This window comes from Eubalaena glacialis, chromosome 4 (assembly GCF_028564815.1).
Source record: "Eubalaena glacialis isolate mEubGla1 chromosome 4, mEubGla1.1.hap2.+ XY, whole genome shotgun sequence".
Taxonomy (NCBI): Eukaryota; Metazoa; Chordata; class Mammalia; order Artiodactyla; family Balaenidae; genus Eubalaena; species Eubalaena glacialis.
Window position 1 is genome coordinate 95,596,103 of NC_083719.1, and position 24,622 is coordinate 95,620,724.

A 24,622-nucleotide genomic window follows, 5' to 3' on the forward strand; every position below is an offset into this window, starting at 1 on the left:
TTGTTGCAGAGCACAGGTTCCAGACGCGCAGGCTCAGCAATTGTGGCTCACGGGCCTAGTTGCTCCGCGGCATGTGGGATCTTCCCAGACCAGGGCTCGAACCCGTGTGCCCTGCATTGGCAGGCAGATTCTCAACCACTGCGCCACCAGGGAAGCCCCTCTTCCTCACTTTTGATGGACAATTTTGCTTGATATAGAATTATAGGCTGACAGTTTTTTTCTTTCAATACTTTGAATATGTCAACCTACTGCTTTCTAGTCTCCAAGCTTTCTGATGAGAAGTCAGCTGATAGTCCTATTGGAAATCTCTTGAATGTGACAAATCACTTCTTTCTTCTCTTGCAAGATTCTCTCTTTGTCCTTGGCTGTTGATAGTTTGATTATAATATGCCTTGGTGTGGATTTCTTTGAGTTTATCCTGGAATCTGTTGAGCTTGTTAGATTTGTAGATTTATATCTTGCAAAAGATTGGGAGAGTTTTTGTACATTATTTCTTCAAATAATCTCTTTGCCCCTTTCCCTCTCTTCTCTTTTTGAGACTCTCACAATCTGTATGTTGGTCTTCTTTTTTTTCTTTTTTTTTTAACATCTTTATTGGAGTATAATTGCTTTACAATGATGTGTTAGTTTCTGCTTTATAACAAAGTGAATCAGCTATACATATACATATATCCCCAAATCTCTTCCCTCTTGCATCTCCCTCCCTCCCACCCTCCCTATCCCACTCCTCTACTGTTCTCCATAGTGGCTGTATCAATTTACATTCCCATATGTTGGTCTTCTTGATGGTATCCCACAGGGCTCTTAGTCCCTGTTCATTTTTCTTCTTCTTTTTTTTTTTTTCTTTTTCTTGTTATTCAGACTGGATAATCTCATTTGACCTATCTTCAGTTTCATTGATTCTTTCTTCTTCTTGGTTAAAAACTGCTCTTGAGCTCCTTGATTGAAGTTTTATTTTAGTTATTGTACTGTGAACTTCAAATTTTCTATTTGGTGCTTTTTTTAGAATTTCTATCTCTTTATTGATATCATCTATTTGATGAGATATCATCCCCATACTTTCCTTTAGGTCTTCAGACATGCTTTCCTTTGGTTCATTTAACATATTTAAAATAGCTAATTTTAAGTCTTTGTCTCATAAGGCCAAAGTTTAAAAGTCCTTAGGAACATTTTCTATTGACTATTTTTTCTGCTGTGTATGGGCATACTTTCTTGTTTCTTTTCATTTCTCATAATTTTCTTTTGTTGGAAACATTTTAAATAATGTGACAACTCTGAAAAAAAATATTTTCCTGCTTCTTCAGGGTTTGTTGTTGTTGTCATTTGTTTGCTTAAAGACTTTTCTGAACTAATTCAGTAAAGTCTGTATTCTTTGCTATAGTAGCCACTGATGTCTATGTTCAGTTAGTTTATTGGTCAGCTAATGGTTAGACAGAGGTTTCCTTAAATACCTAGAATCAGTAAGTTTCCCAGTTTTTGCCAAGGGGTTCTCTGTATGTGTTGAGGCACCCCTTCAACACATCCAGGCAGTTGACAATTCTGCCATAGTCTTCACATCTGCCTTGAGCAGTGCCTCAAGATTAGCTAGATGTGAGAGTTTAGGGCCTTCTCAGTTCTTTTCTGAGCATGTGTACAGCCTTAGTCATGTGCATAGCTGTATACATGCATGTAGCCTTCTAGATTTTTGGAATATGTCGGAGCTTTTCAAAGCCCCCTATAGATATCTAATTCCTGAATTTTTCCCTTTAAGCTTTCTGTTGAGCTTAATGTTTGTCTCGAATGTTTGCCCACTGCAGGCAGTTGCAATGTTAAACAATTGCCTATGATTGTTTTCAACCAGTACCCCTGGGGAAAGACTGTTTGCACTGAGTCAACTCTGAATCTGGTCAATAAAGACAGCCATGAGAGTAGCATCTTCCAGGGAATCACCAGATAGTTCAAATAATGACAGTTCTCTCAGAATGAGGCTTTAAAGGAATTTAACACTTTTATGCCTCATTGAGTGCCTACCAGACTGCTGGTTTTCACCACTATACCAGGCTGTTGATTTTTAAGTCTACTGCAGAACTGAGGAGAGGAAAATGAGAATAAAGCAAGTTAAAATGCCATAAAGCTCACTGATTTTTTACAGAGATTTGTCTATTTTTCTTGAACAAACACTCCATTAATTGCTGCAAGATTTTGGTTACTTTCTTGAGTTCTGAAATAGTTAATTCTGACAATGTTTCCAGCGTTCACATTGGTTTCATGGAGGAGAAGATTTTCAGTGATCCTGGCTCTGCCTTCCTTCTGGATATCTGGTTTTTGACTCTTGATCAATTTATGATGTGCTGATTAAGGTCTGAAATTTTCCCTGGAGACCCCCTAGGGTTAGTTTCTTTACTGATGGTTTACAACTGGATTTATGGGTCTGACTAACCTGGCTTGATTATTTAAAGAGCCTCCCTAAGAGTTTCTCCTTTGAGCTTTCTGTAAACAAGATTCCTTTCACAGAACTTGGTGGTTCAAGCTGGTGACATAGCATGGCTCACTCATGCAAATAAGGGCCCTTGGGTAGCTTGCACATGGGATGTCTCTCTGACTTCCAATGCTTGCCTGTATTCTCTTTCTCTTGCTGCACCATACTATTTTCCTTTAAATAAAAGCTTAAATGAAAATACCCTGTGAAAGCTGGTGAATCCTTTCAAATAACCAAACTGGGGAAATCTTTGCAATGGTATGTACATAAACAATATAATAGCATGCAGCTGCAGAAAAGAATGTGAAAGATATCTGTGGACTGATATGGAAAGACATCCAGGATATATTGTTAAATGAAAATGCAAGGTGCAGAATTGCATATTTAGTATACTATTTTTTTAAGTAGGAAAGAGGAGAAATACAAAGGTATATAATTGTACTTGCTTGATTTGCATAAGGAAATACTGAAAGAATACAAAAAACTATGAAAATTGTTAACTGTGGAAGTAGTGGAAGCAAGGTACCAATTTTCATATTGTTTCAGTTTTTGAAACTTATGAATATATTACCCATTCAAAAAAATTAAAATTTCAAAGTAAATGAAGAAAAAAGGAAAATAAAAATTAGGTCATGTGACCCAAGGGTGATAATAAAGTGTTACAGAGGTTTATAATAAATACCAAGAAAAAAGAAGATGGAAAAATAATAGACATGCCAAAGAATAAGCATAAATAACAAAAGTAAATAGCGACACAAGATACCAAGGAGAAGTTTCCCTTGGGTAGCATATAAAAGGCTTGAATTATTGTTTAGCTTAGGATTTCTGAAGGGCAGCACTGATGACATTTTGGGTGGGGTACTTCTTTGTTGGAGGAGGCTGTCCTGTGCATTGTAGGACATCTAGCAATACCCTGGCCTCCACTTACTAGGTACCAGTAGCACCACCCCTGCAACATTGTGACAACAAAATATGTCTCTAAACATTGCCACATATCCAGAGAAGGGGGCACCAAAAGTGATTCTCCCCAGTTGAGCATCACTGCTTTAGCTGATCTGAAGAGTGAGTAGATTTTCTGAGCAACTCATTAAAACTTTTTTTTCTTTTTAATTTTCCAGTGACGTTTTCCCGGCAACTGATCTGTGTCCCAGAACTACTCTTTCACTGAGATGTCAAATATTTCATATAAGAGTATTTTCTAGCTCTTTAAAAATTATTAACATAAGCATGACTCAACCAGTATGTTATTTTGCAACTTCTTTTGAGTGACATTAATGATTTATCAGAAATATTTTCCCTTTAATAAGATATTTAAATTGTTCAACCATTTGATGTGGTTTTATTACTTTGAAACTTTTTGTCTGATAGCCAATCTCTATTTCTTTAATGATATTGGAGAAATGGAATTAAATAATCAGATCCATGTATACACTTTTCAGTAGAGTTTTTAATTTAAAATTGAGGGGAGGGACACCTCTAGTAGTTTTGTTACTGAGTCCGTTTCTTTTCCTTCCTTTTCTTTCCATTTCCTTTCTTCTCTTTCCTTTGTTTTTTAACTGTTCCTTGGGAGTCTGGAATCCATCAAAATCCTTCAAGAAATTGTCCAGGGAGTGGTAAGGCCAATAATTAATTAGCTCCATATCTGTGGCAATCCCCATCTGGCAATGACCTACAGCCAGAGGGCCCTGCTAGCTCAGTAGCTCACAATTCTGACAGTCTGACTGGTGGTAGGTCCTGTAGAGGGAAACGAAAGGAGCTTCTCCTCCCTCAGCTCTACCCAGAATCTTCTGAGAGTGATGCATGTGGTCATAATTATTTTTAAATATGATTGTTCCATTTCTGAAGAAAGCAAACCAAACCTGTAATCAAGAGACTGGTCCACAGATTACAGCGCAACCATCTGCATGAGCTTGGTGTTAAATCTCCTTTCTCCTCCCTGTCTTGTTCCGGAGGTCTTTTTGTTCATGTGATTAATTTCAGTTCGAGGAACTGAGAAGATCACATTTCCCAGGAGAATCACTTTCGTTTACCCTGTCTCTGACCTCAGGTGGAAGGGTTTCCTCATTGGAATGGAGATAACAGTTCCAAGCAGAAAAGCGAAGACCATTTTATGGCTGCGACGGAAAAATTCTCTTCATTCTGAAAAAAACTGAAGGAGTCTAAAGACGGGATACCCTCAAATAAATCATCGGCCAGCAGCAGGATCTTTAATCACCTCTCCTCCCTCTTCCCCAGCACCTCCTGAGTATTTGCAACGCCATTCTCATTTCACTCGAGTGCCTGCTCGCAGACTGGGAACTCGGCTCACAGGACGCGGAACTCTCCCAGAAGTATCCGATAAATAGCAAACAGATGCCGAGGATGCCAAAGACCTCGCCGACTAGGGCACCGCCTGGGAGATGAATTCCAGCCGGCGGTTTCCTAGTGGAAAAGGCTGGCCACCGGACTGTATTATTCTCTGTGCTTGAAACCAGTAGGTTTCGAAAGCAGGGCGTCCTCTTTCCCCGGGCAGGGGTGCGGAGAGCCAGACGCTGCCCCAGGACTGGAAACCCCATCCCTGGCAGTTGCGGATCTAAGAGGCGGCTTCCTGCCGTGCCCCTTCCCAAGGTAAAGCGGCCCTCCACTCTCCTTCACCTGGAGACGTAGACGCCACGCTCTCCTGTTTTTTGTCGTCCCGTCTTCCAGCTCCACTTCCCAAGCTCGGAAAAGGCTCCGGGACACCCCTGACCTTGTTCCCAGCCTCGCACTTGTTGCCTGGGCCGCGCGAGGCCCGAGCTTATGCAGGAGGCGAACGTAGGGCCAAAAATTTGGCTCCGGAAGTCAGTTCAGACAGCGCGGCTGTCCCTAGCAGGTTCATTTCAAAGCATGTGCCCCAAAGTCCCGGTTCGTAAGCCCTCACCCCAGCCCCTAGCGCACGAATCCCTAGGTAGCGGCCGGCAAGTGTGCAGCCCGCAGCTCATCACTACAGTCAAGGAGTTGAGGTTGCTCTGTACCTGTCTCTTTTCCGACAACACCCGAAACCGCACCGGGTCACGCCCAACAAATCCCGTGAATCCAAATACCCCCGTCGGAGGTGCCCAAATTCGAGTTTGGTCCGACCGTCCCCTCCCTGCGCCTACTCTGGAAGCTCCTCTGCGAGGTCTTTCCCTTCAGACCCAAAGGGCCGCGCGCTCAGTTGCGCCAGGTCCGCCTCTTCCCCAGGCCCTGGCGGGGGCGGGGGTGGGTAGGCAGGGACCTGGATCTGATTAGCTGGGAGGGGAAGCCGAGGTCCCAACAACTCTCTCCTGTCTCCCAGGCTCCTCGACGAGGAGGGAGGGACGGTACAAGAGAGGAGGGGCGGGGGTCCCATCACTGAGCACCTAGGCCGGGGGTCTGAGCCGCCGCCGCCGCCGCCGCCAGGCTCTCACCTTACCCCCAGGCCCGGGCTGCGGCCATGGGACCCCCTTCCAGCTCCGGCTTCTACGTGAGCCGCGTGGTAGCCCTGCTGCTGGCCGGGCTGGCTGCCGTGCTCCTGCTGGCGCTGGCCGTACTCGCCGCCCTGTATGGCCACTGCGAGCGCGTCCCGCCGTCGGAGCTTCACGACCGCGGGGGCCCGCACGCCTCACCCTCCGCGCCAGGCAGGCAGGAGCCGGCGCGGACCCCGAAGCCCGGCCCCACTCTGGAGACGGAGGTGGCGCCCACCCCGCGCAACTGGCGACCCCCGGGGCCCTGGGACCAGCTGCGCCTGCCGCCCTGGCTCGTGCCGCTGCACTATGAGCTGGAGCTGTGGCCCCGTCTGAGGCCAGAAGAGCTCTCGGCGCCGGCGTTGCGCTTCACTGGCCGCGTGAACATCACCGTGCGCTGCATCGCGGCCACCGCGCGGCTGCTGCTTCACAGCCTCTTCCTGGACTGTGAAAGCGCCGAGGTGCGGGGACCACTGTCCCCGGACGCCGGAGACGCCACCGTGGGCCGCGTGCCGGTGGACGAGGTGTGGTTCGCGTTGGACATGCAGTACATGGTGCTAGAGCTCGGCGAAGCCCTGCAGCCCGGGAGCCGCTATGAGCTGCAGCTCAGCTTCTCCGGCCCGGTGTACCAGGACACCAGGGAGGGACTCTTCCTCAATCTCTACACGGACCAGGGTGAGCGCAGGTAAGGGCAGGCCGGCCCTGGCCTCCTCGGCCCCCGCCCCGCATTCCCCGCGCGCAGGCTGCGGATTCAGGTGCTTAGGTGCGCGTCTCCTGCCCTTTGCAAAGAAACCCACCCCATCTTTCGCGAAGTTTTCTTCTAGAGTCAGAGGGTGAGCGCCTCCTTCCTCCCTTTCCCTCTTCCTTTGGCCAGGTTTCAGCCCCATCCCTGCCCATCCAGTTCGTTTCTATCGTTGCCCCTTTTAAGGTCGCTGCTACCCCAAAAGTTTATTGTCCTCTTCAGAGAAACCCTTTGTCCTCTAACCCAGAATTTACTCAGGGCAACGAGCAAACCCCTAGCTACTCAAAGTTTGGTCAAAAACTTTGAGTTGCTGGTCCGCGGTCCCAACGTAACATCTGGGAGGTTGTTAGAAATGCAGACTGTTAAGCCCCACCCTCGACCAAGGGGATCCGAATATGCGTTTTACCGGAGCTCCTCGGGTGATTCACCCGTGTTAGAATTGGATAAGCACGGCTCTAGAGCACCGTTGCCGCTCTGCGGTTCCTCCCCAGCGCCTCTCTGCGCTTTTCCTGCCCTTACTCTTTTGCCTGGGCGCTCCGTAACTGCTGCTCTTGCAACAAATAGACCCACGTCGCGGCTGTTCGTGTCACAGTTTTTTTTCTTTTTGCTAAGGTTCTCCAAAACTTCAGAATCCCCTTTCATTCCTGCCCTCCCACCCCCTGCCCGTGCCCCGCGTGTCGTTTTGCGGGTGAGCAGCGGCATCTCCTCCCCTCCCCACTCTTTGACCGGCTATGTGCCAGAGTTTCGGGATTCAAAAAAAAAAAAAAAGTAAAAGCGATGACAAGGGACCTCCCCTCTGAGTCTGCAGGCTCACATAGTGTACATGTGTTCTCTTTACACTCGTTTGCGATACTGTCTCCCACACGGAATGCTTCCAGCCCAAGAATTGCCCCTTTCCACGCTCTGGGACCACATTACTGACCCCCGGCAAGCGCCAGGGAAATGTTCTTTTTTCAAACTGGTGAGCTCCTGCTTCTCTCATGCAGTGGTGGAGCCTTTGCGGTTTACACAACTGCATGTACTTTGCCCTTTATTATTAGAGAAAATGTTCTCAGATGTTCTGTGAGGGAAAGAAACCCACTAAATTACCCCCTAAATCTTCTCCTGCACTATTTTCAAAACTTCAGGAGTTTAAAATAAGTTTAATAAGCTGGCCTAAGTGGAAGCATAATCTGTAACTTTTGTTTTTAAGGACAATATGCTTGATTTTTCTCTCAAAAATGCATCAATACCTGAGAAACAGTTTTGAAAAGTTTCTCATGAGGATAATGTGTCACTGGACTTATGGGCTCTGGAAACCTTTTGAAATAACTGTGTATTGTTAAGGTGCAGGATTTTTCAGAGGGGGAGAAAAGGATGCTTTTTTGCACACCTACCTGACAGTGTTTTCTGCTGTCAGTTAGTAAATCTTCCTCTCTTCACCATCTCTTTCTTCTTCCTGTCTTAATGGGGCTGTGGCCTGGACAAACTGCCCTAGCAAACACGGGAAAGGAAAGTCCCTTTCCATTTTTCTATTGTGCTGCCAACTCTAGTAGTAACTAGAAACCATATTTTGAGAGCTTTCAAATTCAAATAAGCAGAAAATTTAATAAAGTCCTACAGATGTTCATAGACCTAGGTGGAGCTCCAGAACTGTGGCATCTTGAGAGAAGCTGTCGCCTGGAAGTTGTTCTTCTGAGTCTCTGCTTCTGAAACCAGGAAGAAGAGAAACCTGCAGCTGAGCTTGAAGCCAAGGTCACAAAGAACCTGAACAAAATGATGACTTGTGATGAGGCAGATTTTGGAAGCCCAGCAGGCTTGAGTTTGGGCTGTGTGACTTGAGCCAGTCCCTTCACCTCTCTGAGTTTGTTGCCTCATTCATGGAATAGACATAATAAGTGTCAACCTTTAGAATGTTGTGAGAATTAAGTGGGAAAGGGGGCACCGTGACTGGCATATAATCTGTGCGGTGATGGCTACTATCATTAGCTTGGGGTAAAATTATCCTGTTATCTAAACACGGAAGCTGCCACGTTCCTGGTAGATACGATTCTAAGAAGGTTTCTATATGCAGAGAAATTGCCCAATGTTTTCACATTTTTCGTGGGGTGTCTGTAATTCCAGCTGCAGCGGTTGGAACATGTTTACTTCTGTTCTTTGATGGTCCCTAATCACAGTCCAGACAGGCTAATGTTTTAAAATAATTTTACTCAACTCTAACGGAAGAGAGAAAGAAGGTCAATCCAGAAAATACAAAGAGCATCACTATTTGACACTTCTAAGGTTTAGGTTATGATTTGCTAGCTTCAGAGGTTGCTGGGGATGCTTTCTACCTGTGCTCAGCCTTTCTCTACCTGACAGGTGACTTCACATTTCTGCCATATAGGAGCCATCTACTGGGTACCTTGGACATGTGCATCTTCCATGTGTGGAAAGTTGAGAGCAAGATCCAAACGTTAATGTCCCTCTAAGCAGTATTTCCCAAACTTCATTCGCTGGCATATGACTATTTTCAGATTTTGCCGTATTCACATATCTCTGGCCCTATTATTTGCTAAAAAAAGTTACTTCATTTAAACAAAAATGTTAAGTAGATTTATTGAAAAGCAACTCTATACCATTATTATAGATGGAAAACCATTTGAAATTTATAGAAAGGAATGGCACAGACTAATACAATGAAAACAAAACATTGTTAATAAGTTCTAGCTATCATTATTGTCTGCTGAAGGATCTGAAGGCTTTGAATCTGAAGGCCGCTCTCTCGTTCTTAAAAAAGGGAAATTAGAATTAGATGTTCAAGATAAATAACACCAAAGCAATGCTTTCTCTTGACCTAATCAGAATGATTCATAAATCTGAAAGGACTGACTTTATCATGTGTGAGTCTGATCTATGTAATAGTGTGTCTGAGGGCTACCAAAAATCCTTCTCCATCTATACTTTGGGAAATCCTGCATTAGAGTAGTGGTTCACACTTTAATGTGCATCAGAAACACCAAAGGAGCTTATTAAACATGTAGGTTCCAGGGTCACACCCTCAGAAATTCCAGATCAGTACACCGATGTTCATAACAACACTATTCACAATAGCTACAAGGTGGAAGCAACCCAAATGTCCACTGATGGATGAAGGGAAGACAGAAAATGTGGTCTATACATACAATGGAATATTATTCAGCCTTAAAAAGGAAGGAAATTCTGACATATTCTACTACACAGATGAATCTCGGGGACATTATATACGGGACCTAAAGTAGTCAAATTTATAGAGACTTAAAGCAGAATTGTGGTTGCTAGGGGCTGGGGGAGTGAGGAGTTTTTTTTTTTTTTTGGCTGCATTGGGTCTTTATTGCTGTGTGTGGGCTTTAGTTGCGGCAAGCGGGGGCAACTCTTCGTTGCAGTGTGTGGGCTTATTGCGCTGGCTTCTCTTGTTGTGGCACATGGGCTCTAGGCGCACAGGCTTCAGTAGTTGTGGCTTGCAGGCTCTAGAGTGCAAGCTCAGTAGTTGTGGCACACGGACTTAGTTGCTCCGTGGCATGTGGGATCCTCCCGGACCAGGGATCGAACCCATATCCCTCGCATCGGCAGGTGGATTCTCAACCACTGTGCCACCAGGGAAGTCCCGAGTGGGGAGTTTTTGTTTAATGAGTACAGAGTTTTAGTTTTGAAAGATAAAAGGAGTTCTGGAGACTGGTTGTACAACAATGTGAATGTACTTAACACCACTCAACGTTATACTTAAAAATGGTTAAGATGATGAATTTTATGTTTTGTGTATTGGGTTGGTCAAAATGTTCGTTCAGGTTTTTCCATAAGATGTTACGGAAAAACCCAAAGGAACTCTTTGGCCAACCCATATTTTCCACAATTAAAAAAATTTTAAAAGCAGAAACTTTCTAGAGCACTGAGTTTTGAGTGGCGTTTGGAAATTTACATATTTTAACAATTGCTGCAGATAAACATCTTTTCATGCTTATTTGCCATCTGTATATCACTTCAATGAGATGTCTCTTCACGTCTTTTGTCCATTTTCTAATTGAATTGTTTTTTTATTTTTTTATTTTATATTTATTTATTTGGCTGCATTGGGTCTTCGTTGCTGTGAGCAGGCTTTCTCTAGTTGCGGCGAGTGAGGGCTACTCTTCATTGCGGTGCACGGGCTTCTCATTGTGGTGGCTTCTCTTGTGGAGCATGGTCTCTAGGCGTGCAGGCTCAGTAGTTGTGGCGCACGGGTTTAGTTGCTCTGCGGCATGTGGGATCTTCCCAGACCAGGGCTCGAACCGGTGTCCCCTGCATTGGCAGGCGGATTCTTAACCACTGTGCCACCAGGGAAGCCCGCTGAATTGTTTTTTTACTGTTGAGTCCTGGGATTTTTTTAATATAATCTACATCTGAGTCCATTGTGAAATATATGGCTTACAAATATCATTCTGCCAGTCTGTAACTTGTCTTTTAATCTTCTTAATAAGGTTTTCAGAGAGCAAAAGTTTTAATATTAAAGAAGTCCAATTTATCGGTATTTTTTATAGAACATACCTTTGGTGTAATGTCTAAGAATTCTTTTTTTAAAGACTTTGTTTTTTTTTTTTTGGAGACGTTTTAGGTTTACAACAAAATTTAGGGGGAAGTAGAGAGATTCCTCATCTATCCCCTGCCTCCACACATGCATAGCCTCCCCCATTATCAATATCACTCACTAGAATGGCACTTTTTTTTTTAAACTAAGGATGAATCTGTATCGGCACATCATAATCACCCCAAATTCACAGTTTACCTTAGGGTTTACTTTTGGTGGTGTACGTTCTATCTGTTTGGACAAATATATACTGACTTATAGCCATCATTACAATACCATACAGAGTATTTTCACTGCTCTAAAAATCCTCTGCTATCTGCCTATTCATCTTCCCACCCACCCACTCTGCCCAGCAACCACTGATCTTTTTATTGTCCACATAGTTTTGCCTTTTCCATATGTCATATAGTTGGAATCATACAGTATATCACCTTTTCAGCGTGGCTTCTTTCACTTAGCAATATGCATTTAAGGTTCTTCCATGTCTTTTCATGTTGCAATAGCTCATTTATTTTTAGTGCTGAATAATATTCTATTGTCTGGATGTGCCACAGTTTATTTATCTATTCACCTACAGAAGGACATCTTGTCTGCTTCCAAGTTTTGGCAATTATGAAAAAAGCTGTTATAAACTCTGTGCACAGGTTTTTGTGTAGACATACATTTTCAACTACTTTAGGTAAATACCAAGAAACATGGTAAGCTTATGTTTAGTTTTGTAAGATACTGCGAAACTGTCTTCCAGAGTGGATATACCATTTTGTATTCCCACCAGGAATGAATGAGTGTTCCTGTTGCTCCATATTCTTGTCAGCATTTGATGTTGTCAGTGTTCTGGATTTTGGCCTATATTCTAATAAGTATCTCATTGTTTTAATTTGCATTTCCCTGATGACATACGATGTGAAGCATCCTTTCATATGCTTTTCTGTATAATTTCTTTGGTGAGGTATCTGTTGAGGTCTTTGGCCCATTTTTTAATTGAGTTGTTTGTTTTCTTTTTTAAAATTTATTTTATTCAAGTCTAGTTGATTTACAATGTTGTTAATTTCTGCTGTACAGCAAAGTGATTCAGTTAACATACATAGAATGGAGTTGTTTGTTTTCTTTTTTTTTAAGATTTATTTATTTATTTATTTTTTATTTAATTTATTTTTGGATGCATTGGGTCTTAGTTGCAGCACGCGGGCTCTTTGTTGTGGTGTGTGGGCTTCTCTCTAGTTGTGGCATGAGGGTTTTCTCTTCTCTAGTTGTGGCGCACAGGCTCCAGAGTGCATGGGCTCTGTAGTTTGTGGCACGCAGGCTCTAGTTGAGGCATGCGAGCTCAGTAGTTGTGGCATGCAGGCTTAGTTGCCCCTCGGCATGTGGGATCTTAGTTTCCTGACCAGGGATCGAACCCACGTCCCCTGCATTGTGAGGCGGATTCTTTACCACAGGACCACCAGGGAAGTCCCTGTTTGTTTTCTTACTGTTGAATTTTAAGAGTTCTTTGTATATTTTGGATAACAGTCCTTTATCAGATGTGTCTTTTGCAAATATATTCTGCCAGTCTATGACTTGTCCTCTTATTCTCTTTATATTGTCTTTGACAGAGCAGAATTTTTTAATTTTAATAAAATCCAGCTTATCAATTATTTCTTTTATTGATCATGTCTTTGGTGTATTATCTTAAAAGACATCACCATACCCAAGATCATTTAGGTTTTCTCCTATGTTATCTTCTAGGAGTTTTATAATTTTACATTTTACATTTAGATCTATGATCCATTATGAGTTAATTTTTATGAAGGGTGTAAATTCTGGGTCTAGATTCATTTATTTTTTGCATGTGGGTGTCCAGTAAGAAATTTTCTTTGCTCCATGGTATTGCCTTTGCTTCTTTGTCAAAGATTAGTTGACTATATTTTTGTGGGTCTATTTCTTGGCTCTCTATTTTATTCCCTTGATCTGTCTATTCTTTTGCCAATACCACACTGTCTTGATTATTTTAGCTTTATAGTAAGTCTTGAAGTCATGTAGTGTAAATCTTCCAGCTTTGTTCTTCTCCTTCGATACTGTGTTAGGTATTCTGGTTTTTTTGCCTCTCACTATAAACCTTAGAATCAGTTTGTCGAAATCCATGAACTTAACTTGCTAGGATTTTAATTGGGATTGCACTGAATCAATGGATCAAGTTGGGAAGAACTGATACACTGATAATATTGAGTCTTCAGATCCATGAATATGGAATAACTCTCCATTTATTTAGTTCTTTTTTAAATTTCATTCATCAGCGTTTTCTATTTTTCCTTATCTAAATCTTGTACATATTTTGTTAGATTTATACCTAAGTATTTCATTTTTAGGGACACTAATGTAAATGGCATTATGTTTTTAATTTCAAATCCATTTGTTCACTGTTGGTATATACGAAATAAATTGACTTCTGTATATTAACCTTGTATCCTGCAAATTTGCTGTAATTGCTTATCAGTTCCAGGAGGTTTTTGTCAATTCTTCTGGATTTTGTAGAAAACACAGATGATCATCTTATCTGTGAATAAGAGTGTTTTAGTTCTTCCTTCCCAATGAATATATCTTTTATTTCCTTTTCTTGACTTACTGCATTTGGAAGGACTTCCAGTACAATGTTGAAAAGGAGTGGCAAGAGGGGACATCCTTGCCTTGTCCCTGATCTTAGTGGAAAGCTTCAAATTCTCACCATTTAGTATGAAGTTAGCTGTAGATTTTCTTGTAGATGGCCTTTATTAAGATTAGGCAGTCCCCCTCTATTCTTACTTTACTGGGAATTTTAATTGTAAATGGGTGCTGGATCTTGGCAAATGCTTTCTTTGCATCTATTAATGGGTGATCATGTGATTTTTCTTATCTAGTCTGTTGATGTGATGGATAACATTAATTGATTTTTGAATGTTGAACTAGTCTTGCATACCTGGGATAAATTCCACTTGGTCGGGGTATGTAATTCTTTTTATGCGTTGTTGGATTTTATTTGCTAATATTTTGTTGAAGATTTTTGCTTCTCTGTTCAGGAGAGCTATTGGCCTGTAGTTTTCTTTTCTTATAATGTTTTGTTCTGGTTTTGGTGTTAGGGTAATGCTGGCCTCATAGAATGAGTTAGGAAGTATTCCTTTTGCTTCTATCCTCTGAAAGTGATTGTAGAGAATTGGTATTCCTTAAATGTTTGGTAGAATTTACCAGTGAACCCATCTGGGCCTGGTGATTTCTGTTTTGAAAGGTTATTAATTATTGATTCAATTTCTTTAATAGATATAGGCTTTTCCAGATTGTTCCTTCTTGTGTGAGTTTTGGCAGACTGTATCTTTCAAGGATTGGTCCTTTTCATTTAGAGTATCAAATTTGTGGGCATAAATTAGTTCATAGTATTCCTTATTATCTTTTTAATGTCCATGGTATCTGTAGTGATGTCCCCTCTTTCATTTCTGATATTGATATTGATATAATGGATTAATATATACCATATCTGTTACTGTTTTCTATTTTTTTGCCCTTGCTCTTTTTCCCATTTTTGTCTTCCACTCTTTTTCTGCCTTTCTTTACTATGTTGAATTTTCCAGTCCATGAACACAGAATATCTGTTCATTTATTTAAAACTTTGATCTATTTCATCAGCATTTTATCATTTTTAGCATACAAATCCTATACCTGTTTTATTAGATTTATGCCTAAGTATTTAATTTTATTTGAGCAATTGCAAATGGTATTGTATTTTTAATTTTAGTTTTTATGTATCTGTTTCTACTACAAAGAAATAGTGAGTTTTGTGTGCTTATCTTGTGTCCTAGGACTTGGTGATCTCACTTGCAAGATCTAGGAGTTTTTGTTTTGTTTTTATAGATTCCTTGGGATTTTCTATGTAGATCATCATGTTATCTGCATACAGAGACAGTTTTATTTCTACTATTCCAATCCATATGCCATTTCTTTTCTTACCTTACTTTGCTGGCTGAAATTTCCAGCACTATGTTGACTAAGAGTGGACATTCTTTTTCCCTAATGTTAGGGAGAAAGTTTTTAGCCTTTCACTGTTCAGTATGATTTTAGGTGGAGGTTTTTTTGTATATGTTCCTTATCAAGTTGAGGAAGTTCCCCTCTATTCACAGTATTTCTGAGTTGCTTTTTTTTTTTTTTAATCACAAATGGGTGTTGGATCTTGTCAGACACTGACATTACCTGTTACTGGATAGAACATAATGGAGAATGGAGGATACAACAAAATTACCAAAAGAGTGCCTGAGGAAGATCTCAGAGCAAGACCCTTGTTCTTCCCTTTATGGTTAGCATGGTCTGCAACCAGTGTGGCTTCTGATTCATAGAGTAGAAATGGCTTAGGCCAATGGGCCCTGGATTGTGCATGTTTTGTTGTGATCTATTTGAGGTCACAGGAGATCTAGAATTTTGCACGTGGGATAAGAACATTGACTAGGGAGCTAAAGAGGGGCCACCATGCCAGGGATCGAAGTAAATGTGTTGCAGTGAATGCTGTGGAGTGGTTATGCAAGGTGTGGTCCAGAGGGAGTTGCAGCCAGACTCAGAGGACTGGCCATGTGAGCAAGAGCCCAGATGAGTGCCATGTTATCAGTGGGAACTACTGAGCCTTGACTGTTGTGAAGGAATGGTTGACAAGTCATACCAGTCAAGAGAATGCAGTCACATCAATATGGCAAATCCAAGAAGTCCTCTCCTGTCAAGAGGTCTCCTTCTCTGCCCTTCCCCAGTCTGGCATCTGGGTGTAGGAGAAAGCTTCTTAGTTCTCATGCCCGTAGGAAATAAAAGAGCCCTGAAAGGGAATTTGGATTTTAAATGACTATCCCCCCAAACAAGACTGTTTTAAAATCAGTAACGATGAGTAACCTGTAATTGGCAAGCTTGCGTTCTTTTCCTCTACCATCAGTGAGAATATGGGTTCCAGAGTATGAAGTTATAGGACAGATTGCTTTACACATCTGAGTTCTGGTAAGTAAATTTTGACAGTTAATTCTCTTCATGTAAAATAAATGTTTCCTCCAACACTAATGACTAGAGCTTATAACATTCCAATTCATCCAAGCTTTCCAAACAATTATTACCAAGGACTCCATAAACCAGTGTACTCCCAAACTATATTTTGTACCAGTTGCTTCTGACCTTTGGAACCCATTGCAGAGAATACTTATGCTAAAGACCAGTTTCTCAGCTCATCAAGGTCTGATTAGTCACCTGATAAAAGAGGTACTAGGAAAACTGAAACAAAAAATATCTTGTGTTCTTTCCTTTCCTGATAAGTACAAGTCACTCAGATGGCCCTAGACTGTACAGAATGGCTAATAGGTTGTCTTTGCCCATTTTAAAGATGTAAGGAGGCCTTTTCTGAAATATCTTCCTGAGGGTAAAATTGGTTACAGCAGTACTGAGAATATTAGGGGACCATGTTCCACTAGTACATCTTGCAAGATGAACTTGGCCTTCCCTGAGACCCTTGCTCATAATCACTAACCCCAATTAATAAATACACACCTTTGGGGTCTCTTTCATTAGGGTGATATTATACCATTGCTAGTTATGAGAATTTTTAAGTATGCACCTCTTCATTTACTGTGTGCAAGATTTATGTAGGGTATAGGATGGATGTGAGAAGTGTGGGATCTAACTCCACGAAAAACAACTTAAAAACATGACAGTAATATCACAGTTTGCAGATGACATGATACTATACATAGAGAATCCTAAAGATGCTACCAGAAAACTACTAGAGCTAATGAATAAATTTGATAAAGTAGCAGGATACAAAATTAACGCACAGAAATCTCTTGCATTCCTATACACTAACGACGAAAAATCTGAAAGAGAAATTAAGGAAACACTCCCATTTACCATTGCAACAAAAAGAATAAAATACCTAGGAATCAACCTACCTAAGGAGACAAAAGACCTGTATGTAGAAAACTATAAGACACTGATGAAAGAAATTAAAAATGATACAGACAGATGGAGAGATATACCGTGTTTTTGGATTGGAAGAATCAACATTGTGAAAATGACTCTACTACCCAAAGCAATCTACAGATCCAAAGCAATCCCTATCAAACTAGCAATGGCATTTTTCACAGAACTAGAACAAAAAATTTCACAATTTGTATGGAAACACAACAGACCCCAAATAGCCAAAGCAATCTTGAGAAAGAAAAACAGAGCTGGAGGAATCAGGCTCCCTGATTTCAGACTATACTACAAAGCTACAGTCATCAAGACAGTATGGTAGTGGCACAAAAACAGAAACATAGATCAACGGAACAGGATACAAAGCCCAGAGATAAACCCACGTATATATGGTCACCTTATCTTTGATAAAGGAGGCAAGAATATACAATGGAGAGAAGACAGCCTCTTCAATAAGTGGTGCTGGGAAAACTAGACAGCTACATGTAAAACAATGAAATTAGGACACTTCCTAAAATCACACACAAAAATAAACTCAAAATGTATTAAAGACCTAAATGTAAGGCCAGACACTATAAAACTCTTAGAGGAAAACATAGGCAGAACACTCTGACATAAATCAGAGCAAGATCCTTTTTGACCCACCTCCTAGAGAAATAGAAATAAAAACAAAAATAAACAAATGGGACCTAATGAAACTTAAAAGCTTTTGCACAGCAAAGGAAACCACAAGCAAGATGAAAAGATGGCCCTCAGAATGTGAGAAAACATTTGCAAACAAAGTAACTGACAAAGGATTAATCTCCAAAATATACAAGCAGCACATGCAGCTCAATATCAAAAAAACAAACAACCCAATCCAAAAATGGGCAGAAGATCTAAACAGACATTTCTCCAAAGAAGATATACAGATTGCCAACAAACACGTGAAAGGATGCTCAACATCACTAATCATTAGAAAAATGCAAATCAAAACTACAATGAGGGATCACGTCACACCAGTCAGAATGGCCATCATCAAAAAATCTACAAACAGTAAATGCTGGAGAGGGTGTAGAGAAAAGGGAACCCTCTTGCACCGTTGGTGGGAATGTAAATTGATACAGCCACTATGGAGAACAGTGTGGAGGTTCCTTAAAAAACTAAAAATAGAACTACCATATGACCCAGCAATCCCACTACATATACCCTGAGAAAACCATAGTTCAAAAAGAGACATGTACCACAATGTTCATTGCAGCACTATTTACAATAGCCAGGACATGGAAGCTACCTAAGTGTCCATCAACAAATGAATGGATAAAGAATATGTGGCACATATATACAATGGACTATTACTCAGCCATAAGAAGAAACAAAATTGAGTTATTTGTAGTGAGGTGGATGGACCTAGAGTCTGTCATACAGAGTGAAGTAAGTCAGAAAGAGAAAAACAAATACCATATGCTAACATGTATATATGGAATCTTAAAAAAAAAAAAATCATTCTGATGAGCCTAGGGGCAGGACAGGAATAAAGACGCAGATGTAGAGAATGGACTTGAGGACATGAGGAGAGGGGAAGTGTAAGCTGGGACAAAGTGAGAGCGTAGCATTAACATATATACACTATGAAATGTAAAATAGATAGCTAGTGGGAAGCAGCTGAGTAGCACAGGGAGATCAGCTCTGTGCTTTGTGACCACCTAGAGGGGTGGGAGAGGGAGGGTGGGAGGGAGATGCAAGAGGGAAGGGATATGGGGATATATGTATACATATAGCTGATTCACTTTGTTATATAGCAGAAAGTAACACACCATTGTAAAGCAATTATACTCCAATAAATTTGTTAAAAAACAAACAAACATGACAGTACTAGAGCTACCTCCTTTTCTTATTGGCATAAGTCGATTGAGAGGGTTTAGACTGTGTTAAAAAAACAAAATTCAACTGAGTACATGTATTCAGTGATGCATAAATCAGGCAGCATCCCATCTAGCAAATAGAAAGGTGCTCCCAGGAGCTGTACAAAATGAAAGACTTTTATAGGCAGAAGGGGGCAGGACAAGGAAGTTATACCAGCAAAGACTGATTGTTCACGGCAAGGTCACCTTTCTTTAGGGGTGACTGTGGTCTGTCAGACATATAACCTCACTAGTGCTGACTAGGTAATTCCAGGTTGAGTGGTTTAAGATTCCATTCCTGGGAGAAGGGGAAACTGTAATTAAGTATCAAGTCGCGGTTTGGTGATGTGTGGTATAGTACCTATGACTCCATTTTGGGCCTGTTGTCTTGTTTTTAACAAATGAGATCTTTTAAGTTCACTGTGAAGAAAACGTCTTCCTTTTGTTTGAAAAGTCTGAAGGTCGAATCTACATTAGAAATGGCAACCCGTGCTTAACCTGCTCATAGCACTTTTGAGAGAATGTGCCCTACACAGGCCACACTCTATACCAGTGATCTTCTCTCCATATTCCTGTTCCAGCTTTCTTATGATTACTATTTACATTATGTATCTTTTTCTAAACTTTTACTTTTAATCTATATGTGTCTTGATAATAAAAGTGAATTTCTTATTGAAACATAGTGTTAGATCTTACAGTCTGACAATCTCTGTCCTTTAATTGGGGTGTTTAGACTATTTACATTTGATGTAGTTATTGAGTTGAATGGATTCAAATCTACCATCTTGCTATTTGCTCTCTATTGTCTAAACAGTTTTTTATTTTTTTTTCTGTTCTTTTGGATTGAGTAGTTTTTAATATTCCATTTAATATTAAGTTGGCTAATTAGCTATGTCTTTTTGTGTGTGGTGAGGTGAGAAGTAGAGCAGGAGGATTGCTCTAGGTACAATATGTGTCCCAACTTATCACAGACTACATTCAAATGAAACTATACCCACTTTACATACAATATATAAATCTTAGAAGCACATGTTTCTGTTTTCCCCCTCCTATCCTTTGTGCTACAGCTGCTACACATCTTACTTTTACATAGGTTATTAACCCTACCATATACTGTTATTGTTTTTCCTTTAAACAATTAATTACTTTAAGATAAATTTTTACAAGAGAAAAAATTTTTATTTACTTACATATATACCATCTCCAGGACTCTTCATTCCTTTGTGTACATCTACGTTTCCATGTTGTATTATTTTGCTTTCACCTGAAAGACTTTAACATTTCTTCAAGTTCAGGTCTACTGGTGATAAATTCTCTCAGCTTTTGTCTGTCTGAAAATTTTTATTTTTCCTTCATTTTTGAAAGATATTTTTGCTCAGTATAGAATTCTAGATTGGTGGGTTTTTGTTTTTAATTTCAGCAGTTTAAGGATGTTATTTTATTGACTTATGGCTTGAATAATTTCTGAAGAGAAGTCTAGGGATTTTAATTTTTGTTCCTCTGTATGAGATTTGTTCTTCTGTGATAATCATATGATTTTTCTTTTTTAATGTGTTACTATGGCAAATTATACTGATTGACTTTCTAATATTAAACTAAGTTTGCATTGCCATGATAAATCCCACTTGGTCTTGATGTATTATCCTTTTATATTTTGTTGCATTCAATTCACTAAAATTTTGTTTATAATTTTTGCATCTATGTTCATGAGACATATAGACTTGTGGCTTTTTGTTTTGTTTTGCTTTTTTTCTTGCAATGTCTTTGTCTGGTTTTGGTATCAGAGTAACACTGGCTTCAAATAATAAATTTGGATGTATTCCGTCTTTAATTTTCTGGAAATATTTATGTAGAAATAGTATTATTTCTTCCTTAAATGCTTGGTTGAGTTTCACCAATGAAGCCACCTGGGCTTGGAGCTTCTTTGTGAGATGGTTTTTAACTACAAAATATGCTTCCTTAATAGATATAGTGCTATTCAGGTTATCTATTTCTTTATGAGTGAGCTTTGGTAGTTTAAGTCTTTCAAGGAATTTGTCCATTTAATCAAAGTTACCAAATTTATAAGTATAAAGTTGTTCAAAATATTCCTTTATTATTTTAATATCTGTAGAATCTGTAGTGATGTCACCTCTTTCTTTCCTGATATTGGTCATTTGTGTCTTCTCTCTTTGGGGAGCTGGAGCCCTAGTTCTGTTACCACCCCTGTCACTTACTATTTGTCTAACCAATTGCATAAACTCCCAGGGCTTCAGCTTTTACGTCTGTAAATTAAGAGTGGGGCTCTGTAAAGTCTCTTCCACTTCTGATAGTCAGTAAGTTTGATCTGTCTGTCTAAAGATTTATCTACTTTATTAATCTACTTGTAGAACCAGTTTTTTATTTCATACATTTCCTTTATTTTTCTGTTTTTTATTTCAATACTTCATGCATTAATCTTTATTATTTCCTTTCTTTTTGCTTTGGGCTTCATTTCCTTTTCTTATTCTATTTTCTTAAGGTGGGTGCAAGGTCATTGATTTAAGATCTTTTTTCTCCTCTAATATAGGCATTTAATGCTATAAAATTTCCACTAACTACTGCTTTAGTGACATGCCACAGATGATGTTATGTTGCTTTTTCATTCAGTTGAAAATACTTTCTAATTTCCCTTTTGATTTCTTCTTTGACTCATGGGTTACTTAGAACTGTTCTATTTTGTTTCCAAATATTTGTGCATTTTCTCATTTTTTTAATTGAACCCCTGATATTTTAAATTTTATGTTGCTGAGTGCTGCATTTTGTTATATTGCTTTAACGAATGCTGGCCTTTTTTTTAATAGGCACATAAATTACTTTGTGATCCTTTTGATCCTCGTTTGATCTCTTGAGACTTGTGTTTAAGCACTTTGAGAGTAAAGTCGCCTTTACTCTAGGGCTAGTTTAGTTCACTACGCAGGCATTACCCTTCTGGTCTCTGTTGAAAAATCCAAATATTCTGGAGATGTCTATACTCTGGTTTCTGGGAGCTTGAACAACTCCTAGCACTATGTGAGCTCTGGGAATTGTTCAGCTTTCCCCTCCCTGGTAGCTATTCTTTCCCTGACAGATTTTCTTTGCTTGACCTTCTGAAGTGCAGATTACTATTTGACCAAAGACTCGAGGGGGATTCTATGCAGATTTCTGGATGTCTTTCTCTGCATATCTACTCCTCCCTTATAGTCTACCCTGCAAATTCTAGCTATCTAGGTCTCCCTGAGCATCCATCTCTGCCTCCTCAACTTAGTGAGACAACTGAACTCTGTTTCAGTTCTCCTTCCCTGTGCTGCAGTTTAGAAATCACTTCCAGATAGAAAGACAAGCTGATTGTAGAGTTCAACTTCTTTGTTTCTCTTCTCTTGGGAATCACAGTCCTGTGCGTCCTGTTAGCCAACGTCTGAAAACAGTTGTTTCATATATTTCATCAGGTTTTTTTAGTTGTTTTCAGCAGAAGGCTAATTCTAGCCTATGCTGCTTCCTCATGCTGGAAATAGAAGTCTTATCATCTCTTGGTAATGCTATTGATTATAAAGTTAATCCTCAGTCATCTTCATGATATCTTACTTTAATTTTAGTATTTGTGACATTATATACTTCAAGCAGGCAGTGCATGGAAAGGACCCAGGGCTTGGGAGCTGGAGCCCTGGTTCTGGTACCATCCCTACCACTTACTAGTTATCAAATCAGTTGCATAAATTCCTGGGTGTCAGCTTCCCCATCTGTAAACTAAGATGGTGGAACTCTCCAAGGTCACTTCCAATTTTGAAATTCAGTGAAAGAGAGAATGTATGAGAGAGCAGACAACAGAAGCAAGAAGAACTACAATCCTGCAGCCTGTGGAACGAAAACCACATTCACAGAAATATAGACAAAATGAAAAGGCAGAGGGCTATGTACCAGATGAAGAAACAAGATAAGACCCCAGAAAAACAATTAAATGAAGTGGAGATAAGCAACCTTCCAGAAAAGGAATTCAGAGTAATGATAGTGAAGATGATCCAGGACCTTGGAAAAAGAATAGAGGCAAAGATCAAGAAGATGCAAGAAATGTTTAACAAAGACCTAGAAGTATTAAAGAACAAACAAACAGAGATGAACAATACAATAACTGAAATGAAAAATACACTAGAAGGAATCAATAGCAGAATAACTGAGGCAGAAGAACGGGCAAGTGACCTGGAAGACAGATTGGTGGAATTTACTGCCGCAGGACAGAATAAAGAAAAAAGAATGAAAAGAAATGAAGACAGCCTAAGAGACCGCTGGGACAACATTAAACATAACAATATTCACATTATAGGGGTCCCAGAAGGAGAAGAGAGAGAGAAAGGATGTGAGAAAATATTCGAAGAGATTATAGTCAAAAACTTCCCTAACATGGGAAAGGAAACAGCCACCCACGTCGAGGAAAGGCAGAGAGTCCCAGGCAGGATAAATCCAAGGAGAAACACACCGAGACACATAGTAATCAAATTGACAAACACTAAAGACAAAGAAAAATTATTAAAAGCAAAAGGGAAAAATAACGACAAATAACATACAAGGGAACTCCCATAAGGTTAACAGCTGATTTCTCAGCAGAAACTTTACAAGCCAGATGGGACTGGCATGATACATTTAAAGTGATGAAAGGGAAGAACCTTCAATCAAGATTACTCTACCCAGCAAGGATCTCATTCAGATTTGATGGAGAGATCAAAAGCTTTACAGACAAGCAAAAGCTAAGAGAATTCAGCACCACCAAACCAGCTCTACAACAAATGCTAAAGGAACTTCTCTAAGTGGGAAACACAAGAGAAGAAAAGGACCTACAAAAACAAACCCAAAACAATTAAGAAAATGGTAATAGGAACATACATATCAATAATTACCTTAAACGTGAATGGATTAAATGCTCCAACCAAAATACACAGGCTCACTGAATGGATACAAAAACAAGACCCATATGTATGCTGTCTACAGAGACCCACTTCAGACCTAGGGACACATACAGACTGAAAGTGAGGGGATGGAAAAAGATACTCCATGCAAATAGAAATCAAAAGAAAGCTGGAGTAGCAATTCTCATATCAAATAAAATAGACTTTAAAATAAAGACTATTACAAGAGACAAAGAAGGACACTACATAATGATCAAGGGATCAATCCAAGAAGAAGATATAACAATTATAAATATATATGCACCCAACATAGGAGCACCTTAATACATAAGGCAAATGCTAACAGCTATAAAAGAGGAAATTGACAGTAACACAATAATAGTGGGGAATTTTAACACCTCACTTACACCAATGGACAGATCATCCAGACAGAAAATAAATAAGGAAACACAGCTTTAAATGACACAATAAACCAGATAGATTTAATTGACATTTATAGGACATTCCATCCGAAAACAGCAGATTACACTTTCTTCTCAAGTGCACACAGAACATTCTCCAGGATAGATCACATCTTGGGTCACAAATCAAGCCTCGGTAAATTTAAGAAAATTGAAATCATATCAAGCATCTTTTCTGACCACAACGCTATGAGATTAGAAATCAAGTACAGGGAAAAAATGTAAAAAACACAACATAT

General features: G+C 40.0%; 1 protein-coding gene across 1 annotated transcript in view; it reads left to right on the top strand.

The window, feature by feature from the left end:
• The first annotated feature begins 5,891 nt into the window (after nt 1-5,891).
• The window catches only part of LVRN (laeverin), a 78,196-nt gene continuing 59,465 nt past the window's right edge, over nt 5,892-24,622 (top strand). Inside the window, exon 1 of the mRNA XM_061188067.1 lies at nt 5,892-6,586. Coding sequence (XP_061044050.1) covers nt 5,892-6,586 — 695 coding nt within the window. The remainder of the gene's footprint in view (nt 6,587-24,622) is intronic.